This window comes from Elaeis guineensis, chromosome 16 (genome assembly GCF_000442705.2).
Source record: "Elaeis guineensis isolate ETL-2024a chromosome 16, EG11, whole genome shotgun sequence".
Lineage (NCBI taxonomy): Eukaryota > Viridiplantae > Streptophyta > Magnoliopsida > Arecales > Arecaceae > Elaeis > Elaeis guineensis.
This window is the reverse complement of record NC_026008.2, coordinates 38,079,261-38,088,237: the sequence shown is the minus strand read 5'-3', so window position 1 is coordinate 38,088,237 and position 8,977 is coordinate 38,079,261. Positions and strand designations below refer to the sequence as shown.

Sequence of the window (8,977 nt, the reverse complement as noted above, 5' to 3'; positions counted from 1 at the left end):
AAGTTTGTGGTTCACCACGTCACAAAATATGCTTCAGAAACATGTTATACAATCAAACTTGGGGATGGGTTTAAGAAATAGCATAACTCTGGTAGATGTCCTGAGAGAGTCTTCAGCTTGGAGAAGATGGTCTTATGTTAGCCTTGGTGTCTCATTACAAGCACGTCTGATCTCATGATAGCAATGTAGAAGGCAGTCTCAATTGCAATCAAAACTCAGAAACTTCCCGTGCAAATAAACACATCAAGCTTGTTCTATGAAAGCACAAAACGACCTTCTGGACTCCAGTCATATATCACACACATAAAAAGCCAACATAGAAAACAATGGGCTGAAGCTTACATTAAACAGTAACATACATCATGTTATCTTGATCTGCTTCTTGCCCATTTGTCGCACCATATGCCAATAATAAAAGCACAGGATGTATCAAAATCACGACTGAAGTAGCTAATTCCCATTGGCTTTGAAATCCATAACATTTCTTTCAGGATGAGTGCATGTCACGTTGCTCAGAAGGCTCGATCATCTTTGCCATCTCCTCTCTGAAAACAGACATTTCAAGATGTGTGACGATGATCAACATATCAATAAGCTTGAACAAAGAGGATAGATATTAGCTATTATTAATCAGGTCAATAGCAAATTACAGCTAAAGAACATGTTCAATTCCCACAATCCTGATAAACAAATTGGATGAATTTGAATTCACACAAACCATATCAAAAAGAGATTTTGAAATTTCAAAAAACTGTTAATTTGTCACTTTTATATATTAAATATAATTTAGCTTTTATTATTGTCTCATAAAGATCCAATTAAGTGGATATTGAAAATCCCACACTCTATTTCATATATGTTTTTGTCTCTCTAACATCCACTGCATGCATTCTTTATTCCTTCCCCATCCCCAATCTGAACATCACCGCATTGGATGATGCAAATTGTTTAAATTTACTCATTGATGCAACAACTGTCATTTGCCATGCAAGTGCCATAAACTGAAACAAGTTCCACAAAGTTGTAACACCTTATGAGCTAAAGTTGGCATTGACAATGCCATTTCTATTGTCCGCAAACTCAAGTGGTAGGAGAATAACAAGACAATTATGTGACTTCAATCCAGTGCTCCTAGCATGGTGTGACCGTTAATATTATAAAAAAATGATATGGTGTTTTATGATCACAAATTAAAGTCCAAAATGATATAGTTTGTAAATTAATATCCCAATCTTTGCCCGTTCAGGTAACTTATGAGCAATTTCAATGAAAGTTTATCCAGCAATAAATGGATCACAGTATATGACAAAGATCTATTTTGGCCAAAAGAATGTAGTGCTGCTAGCAGAACATAATGCCAAAATAAAACACAAGATTTAAGATTGTTAATATTTAAGTGCTAGGTCAATCAGCACCCACAATGGTTGATAGATGTTTACCAATTAGAATGACCCCATCAAACACTTAAATAGGAAGCATTATACTAGATGGCATGGTGCATTACATAAATCTGAATTAGTTGGATTAGCAAACTAAAGAAATTTAGTATCTGCAGCCCATGATAGTAATGTACAAAAGACTGACAAGTTACCTGCAGAATTATGAGGAGAATGACTGGCATTGCCCTTTGAATTCTGTTGTGCTTGTGATGTTGATCTCTGCATCCGTGGGGATGAACCCTGTTTGCCATTTGCCATAGGTAAGGAATGTCTTTTCTTCATGTGGTTATCTTGCACCTCAGGGCTTAATTTTGGAGAAATACTGGCATGGGCCTTGGCCCTTGCAGATTCAGTGGCTTGCATGTAACTTGGAAGGGAATTGCTGCTGCTTATCCGGGGCTCATTATCAGCATGATCTGGTTTAGCCATCCCCAGCGAGTTACGTCTTTTTGCATTCTTTGAATCCCTCGGCAATTTCTCTGTACTAGTCCTTCCATCTGAATCATTGTTTGGATTAGATGGTGACCTCTTGCCTGCTAATAGGGACCTTTGACTTTGAGCAGGCACGTTACCATCTTTTTTGGTCTTTTTGGCATTCACAGATGTCTGACTTGATGGTGTTCCATGTGACTCAGGGATCATTGTACGGCTTTTGGGGGTTCCTTCTGGCGATGACTGAATGGAACTTTCCAGTTGAGTCGGCATATCTGATGCGGTTGGCTCAGATGGCTGATGTTCCACCTGCACTACATTACTGGCAGCTGTTGACTTGGGTAAATTTCCATCACTTTCCACAGATCTTTGCGACTGAAGGACCTCCGAATCAAAGGCTGAGTTATTTTCTTCAGTATTCATTTTAACAAGATCATGATCAGTATCGGTATCAGCATTGACATCATAGTGGCCCTTCTCCAAAGCTCCAATTTCTAGGACAATTTCCCCACCTTCAGTTTCAGATCTGTCTGGTGAATCAAGTGTGGAGGAGATAGAAATTTCAGTGCCACATTCTGAAGCAGCATTTTGAACTCTTGGATCATGAGATACTGAGTTATCTGTTAAGCTTATGTCCTTACTCTCCTTCGAAGCATCTACTTGAAGATGAAAGCTATTTAATTTTGACTTGGCTGCAGCATCTTGACAGGCAGAACTACCAGACCTGCCGATGGAAGAGCTCGAGCTCAGTGCTTCAAATTTCGACTGTGCAGCAGCAAATGCTGGATTGCATGGTTTTCTCAACCCCTGTACAAGCTTCTTTCCTTCAGCTACTGGTTCAAAAAATGCACTTTTAGAAGTATTCTTCAAGCTATTGCAGTCAAAATCATGCTTCTCAGAAACATTATCAAGAACTATATTTGCAGCTGGATTTGATTCCAATTGCTTCTGACTTGAGAGAGAATCCATAATTGTTTCATGAACATTCTCAATCTTTGCACAATTGTCTTGTGTGATGCTCAATGTCTCATTCTTGAACTGAGTTTTTTCCTGGTGATCCTTCACTAATGAACTCGAGCAATTATCTGGAACATACATTGCAGCCTCAAACTTCAGGGTACCAGAACTTTTAGTTGTTTCATCCCCTTCACCATTAGCTGGTACTCTTATTTGAGCTAACTCTGCATCAGATGACATAGAGACTAGAGGTGGAACCTTTTCTCTTGCTTCATAATCAACCGACTCAGTGTTTTCTTCTTGTCCCATATGACCCTGATTAAGTTTTTGCTCCAGCTGCTGTCCAATATCTGATGAAGTCACAGCCATCCACCTCTCCAACCATTTCCATGATGAATCATCAGATTTTGAAGCATCACATTTTATTTGAATGGGTTTATTCTTCGGTGTAGCCTCCAAAAGCTTGTAAAATTTGAAACGTGTAAATTAATTTGGAGGAAAAGTAAATTAATTTTAAAGGAGATCAGATTAAGATAACAAACCACGGTTTACAACATATTAAACTTGTAAAAAAAATAGATCACTCATACCTGACAAGCAAATTGATTTGAAAGGAGTATCTTGGTTGAGGAATACGTTTTATTTGGCTTTACACATGAATTTCCCTTCTGAAACCAAAAAAGGAAAAATCTGATAAGAGATAAAACAAATACAATGCTTCACAAGAAGAAGAGGAAACCATTTTCATAGCATGAGACAACAACTACAAGACAATGTTTAAGCACATAGATCAGTTGATTGATAAGTACAAATACTACTTTACGCACCCTCTCCACCCTCTTCTCAAAATGCAATCAAAAATTGATTCTCTAATGAAAGTTGACAAAGCCAAATTTATTTATCACCAGTTCCAGCAGTCGGCTAAATGAACAAATATCGCAGCATTAAAAGGCAACAAAGCAAGAGAAAATATAAAAGTAATGAAAATATAAAAGTAACAAGATTAGTCAAATCCCCATCATGCTCAGCCACAAAACGTTTGCTAATGCTGTGATGGTAGTGTCGGAATAGAGTCAGCTGTCCTACAAGGAGAGTCCTGCCAGATCAAGAGTTGCCTTCACTAAGATCTTTGATTGTTATTTAAGGCTAGAACAAGCCACTCGCAAGTTCTTAAAATACAATAATGGAATTTTTGTTGTTATGTAAAACATAATGATTAAAAATGGTGAAATTATTTTATGCAACCCTGAGTTCATTTTTTTTTAGGATGCAAGTCAATAATCAGTGAAGCAAAAACCCATTACCAATAATCTTGACAGCAGGGCATGTACCTGGAGCTTATCCTCTTGTACAACTGATTTCTCAGTGCGGCGAGCTCGCACAAGTGCCTGCAGTTTTACAATGGCTTGGACGCAACGCAATGTTCCAATGGCCTGTCTCCTAACCAAATGTCCACGTACAGCAGCTTGCAACTTGACGATGCTCTTAAGTTTTTGGAATTCTCTCCTAGCCTGAACATATTCACAGGAAATCAGAGAAAAATAATACAAACACTTGGAAAATACAAAAAGTAGTTGCAACCAAGAAAAGAATATACCAAGCATCCCCGGGTAGCAGCCTGAATGACAATAGCAACAGATTCATTGAGGTTGATGTCATTGGCAGGAAAATTTTTCTTTGTTGCCAAAGGATTAGCTATTTCAGAATCCACAACAGCAGATGGTAATGGGAAAGTTTCGTTTATCCTTTCTTCTATGGATTTTTTTTCTGGAATAGAAGAATAGATTGGAGAATCGAAAGTATTGGTCACAACTTCTGCATTTTCCTTGTTATAGGTGATAGACACAGGTTCTGAGACCACATTGTTGCTTAGTACTCGGTGCCTGGCTGATCTCTTTCGAAAACTCCATCGGCGTTTTTCAGATGAAGCTTTGCTCTGAGAAAGAATGGATCAAAAGTCTGAGATCCTCTCATATTAAATAATAGTAAGATAGTATGGGACAGGCATCGACAGAATCTGCCTATCTGAAGCATTATATGCTGCCAGTGACAGAGAAAAAAATTCACATGCAATGTTCCAGTTATATTATTTTGGTATCACATCATATTGACTCTATGCCCCTGAGGATGACAAATTAAATTCACCAATTAGGCATGTGTTAATCAAGTTTCAATTTAAGAAATATTTGCAAAATATTCCAATAAGTTGTGCAAGCTAATAAAGATAACATAATAATGGGCTCATGCTAGTCAACATGCCCTTTCCAACTTATGCAAAATCCAAGCAAAGGCATTCTCAAACTCAGATCCATGGTGCTGGACAATCACTTATGTCTTCTTTCTTTCTCTCTCATTCTTCCCACTCCCTGCCTGCAGTGGCCAACCAGCCCCTACATCTGATCCATCAGGTTTAAGAAGCATCTCTTTAATGGTTCCAGCCAGATCTAGTGGAGGGTGTTCTCAAGGAATACCAAAATACAGTTTTTTTTGCTAAATTAAATTTTTGGATCATATTAAGCATAACATCAAAATCAATTCTTTTCTCATGCCTCTAATTTTGGGCAATTACACAGACCCCTGGTTTTCTCTCTTCCAGATCCAAGCGAATAGAACATCCACTTCACCATCTTCCATTGAAAACATACACAAGTAACCATTTCCCAAATCAGTGCGTTCCAGCAACCCAATCAGTTCCCAATCTTCCTCCTAAAGAAAACTATTTCCTGTAGAAAGCGAAATCAACATACAGAAACAAACAATGTGCTTCCAAGTGCAGCTAAGTAGCAACTCCTAGTATAACACAGACACCCATCAAAAGTAAAAAGGAAAGGAATAAAGACAACAATGACACTTTTATGAGACCTCCGCACCTTTTTTGAGCACCCACATTCATGGATCTAGCAACAATCCGAACCAAATCCAAGCCAGAAAAGATCAAAATCTTACCCAAATTCCACCACAAGCCCTCCAGTTACACTAAACCACAACCTAATCCAACACCCGACTCTCACGAACTGATCAAAACCTCCACCAAGCTCCACTAATCTCACAACTACAGCATCAAAGAACAAGCTTTGACGCTCCAACCAAACAGCAAAGCACAACAAAACAAGAAGAGATCGCGAGTCGCGACAAAGAGATCCAAATACCTCAGCCATCGAAACATCGTCGTCGTCGTTCGCATCACCGCCACCATTGCAGGCAATGATCTTCAAGCAGGAGCCTTTCGATCTCCCCATCACCTCCTCGTCCGATTTTTTTCTCGAATTTTTCTTCTTTTGCTCTAAGTTCGAGAGAGAGATTGGGGCAGTGGGCTTCTCAGTTTCGCAGTAGCGTTTCAGCTGGTTGGCATGCCGCTGGATACTTATTTACTTTTTGGGGGAGCTCGGAATTGTCGGATTTCTTTAAACAAAAAAAGAGTGGTTCATTAAATTGGGTTTAATTCGGCGGCTGGCGTCCACCATTTATTAGCCGCTCGCTCCCAACCGCTCGGCTAGTCGGCTTGAAACGTGCGGATAGGGGAAGGAAACGCCTCGTTTTCGTAACTCCGTTACGATTCAGGTTTTTTTTTTTTTTTTTTGGTAAAAAAAAACCGTTACGATTCGGTTAATGGGTCAAACTAGAACGGTGGTGGTGGTAACGTTAAATAAGGTGGGAGGATCCAGTTTGATGGGGCTATCCTACCCGTCGGCGGTCACAATATTCATGAGAACGGCCCTGATACCGGCTGTATCATTTCATTTGTATTTGTGCTCCCGGATTGGTAATCCACTGATTTATATGCAAAAATTAAAAAAAAAAATTATTAATTTTTTTAACTAAAAAGTAATCATTATAATAAATAGTTGCTATTAGTGTCAAAAATAGAGACTATGGACTATCAATTAGAAATACCAAAGCATGAAATAATGACTATGGTTGATTCTATTACTATTTGTAGAATAAAATAATTTTCAAACTTAAAGTATTTTAATTGAATGCATGAACAGATAAAAAAAATGTCAACCGGTTACTATTACTCTATAGATAATTATTATAATCCGTTATGTACATAGACTATCTAATCAATTCACTGTGTTTGTTGCGCATTGCAGTTTGCTATTTTATTTACCGAGGGCCGTTTATGCGAGGATAAACGGCGTTAGTAACAGTACTCGAAGGTGGGCCCCACCTCGGCTGCCTTACACGTGACGCGGGCGAGAGCTGGAGAAGGAAAACTGGGATCTCCTGGCACACGTCCCGCAGGAACAAGTTTGCCCTACGGCGGCTGGCGAGCGCGCGGCCCAGACTTCCCAGCTTCGATGGATGTGCGGTTCCTGCGAACATCTGAAACGATCCCATGATAGGCACGGACTGTGGGCCCACAAGGCCACCAGGCTGTCAGGCCACGAGTCGGCATAGCATTGGCCAGAGTCCTTGCAGTTGGCACGTGCAAGGATAGTGTGCGAAGACCTCGCCTCCCCATGTTGATCGACCCAATGATGGGTGCCAACGATCCCATGATGCTGACCGTTGGATGTGAAAGGAGAATAATAATTAATATTAAACCAGATATGGTTAATACCCGGTTTAGGAAAGCAGGGCTTTTTTTAGGTATCAAAAAAAAAGGGCAGGGTGCTTCACTATTGTTGTTTTTCTTAATGAAGACCTTATAATTGAAGCATAGATTAAGGTTTAGAAACTAAGATGGTTTTGTCTTTAATGAGAAGATTATTATGGGAAGATGTTTGAGAGAGTCTTTGTCATAAAGTAGGGGGGCAAAGACAGCCTACTCCATGTTGCTTGTGAAGAAAAAAGAGAAGTTTCCATCACTTGCATCCCCGTGGGGGACCAAAGCATACAATATATGAGATTTATTCATGGACTCCATGTGTTAGACTAGACAACAAGGGTTCCCTCTTGTGAGTGAAGTTTGGTAGCCTATATTGTGTCATATGAACATTACTGGATTTTTAGGTTATAAAGTTTCTGTGCTGACAATGTAGCAGCTTAGATGGAAAAATTCTAAAGATCATGCATGTGTGGCTGCAAATAAGAGCCACGGAATCCTAAGTATGACAAATTGATGATTACATTGCATGAAATTTTCCCACAGCAAAGAATTTGGTGCTACAACAGTTTTCAAGTGATGCGTAAGTCGACTGTAGGGAGAAATTTAAACACTATTCCTGGATTCTCAAAAACTAGTGAGTGCCACTAAATGTGGAAGTTTAACAAGAAGCCATGATACAGAATGTAGGAGTTGGATGAAGACAGAATTTAGAGATAGTATGGCTATTTAACTTTTGTGCGTACTAAAGCAGAAACAGAAGTTTATCTGTTTTATGGGAAATGTTATTGTTCGAGGACCAACTAATGCTCTAAAATTTTATTATTTCTACAATATTTTCAGGTGATGTTAGATGGAAATTGGTCAAGTAGGTTTCTAGCTCAACTTAACCTAGATTTTATTGAATATATTCTTTCATGTTTAGATCCATAACCACTTACATCAAATCAGCAATCAGGTCGGGCCCTCTATCAGTTTCAAATTTAGTGTGCTATAGTTAGATCTTTTAATTATAATTTGTCAGCTCTATGCAAATCTATGTAAGCCTAGCCAAGTAGTCAATTCTGCCACTGCCACATACATGCAGTATCGAACTGGAGCTCTTGTCCCAGTTTGGGACCATACCTGACCCACAAGTCAGGAAGCTTGGCCTCTCAAGTCCACTTTCAGATGCAAGTTAGGTCTACATGCTCAAATCACAGCATGCCATGTATGAATGTGGGTCTCAGCTGCTTGATACTCTCTTTCTTCCCCTTTTTTCTAACAAAAATTATGGACTGTCTGTATTCAATATGTGTGCTAATGTTTTGTAATGTGAGCAAAGACTAGCATATAGCATCATATTGCAGTCTGCACATAGAATTTTCTTATGCTTCGAGGTACACGATGCATGCAGATGTGATCCATGAGCAGATCTGTGTATCGGGAACACCGCTTTTACTCGTAGTAGTACAATGTGGGTCGGTACGATCATTTGAACTTGGGACAATAACTTGGGTCTGTCAATCTATAACTTCCTAACTGGAAATAATCCACAATGTGAAATCATCTATTCCTTTTGGAAACAGTCCCATTTCATGACTGAAAGTTTAATTGCCAA

At 39.1% G+C, this 8,977-nt stretch overlaps 1 protein-coding gene across 1 annotated transcript; it reads right to left on the bottom strand.

The window, feature by feature from the left end:
• Positions 1-229: 229 nt before the first annotated feature.
• LOC140854346 (protein IQ-DOMAIN 32-like) lies at positions 230-6,197 on the bottom strand. Its single transcript, XM_073250181.1, has 6 exons — positions 5,978-6,197; positions 4,426-4,764; positions 4,160-4,339; positions 3,419-3,496; positions 1,592-3,290; positions 230-545 (listed from the first exon to the last, which is right to left on the bottom strand). The coding sequence occupies exons 1-6, from the start codon at positions 6,065-6,067 to the stop codon at positions 526-528; spliced, it is 2,406 nt and encodes an 801-aa protein (XP_073106282.1). The 5' UTR covers positions 6,068-6,197; the 3' UTR covers positions 230-525.
• Positions 6,198-8,977: the final 2,780 nt, after the last annotated feature.

What these genes read in the sequence shown, in the direction of transcription:
- LOC140854346 (XM_073250181.1), bottom strand. Translation starts at nt 6,067, where the DNA reads ATGGGGAGATCGAAAGGCTCCTGCTTGAAGATCATTGCCTGCAATGGT. An exon ending in TACAAGAGGATAAGCTCCAG is followed by an intron (nt 3,497 to 4,159) that starts GTACATGCCCTG and finishes TTTTGGTTTCAG; the next exon opens with AAGGGAAATTCATGTGTAAA. An exon ending in TTCTCCTCATAATTCTGCAG is followed by an intron (nt 546 to 1,591) that starts GTAACTTGTCAG and finishes GTCTGTTTTCAG; the next exon opens with AGAGGAGATGGCAAAGATGA.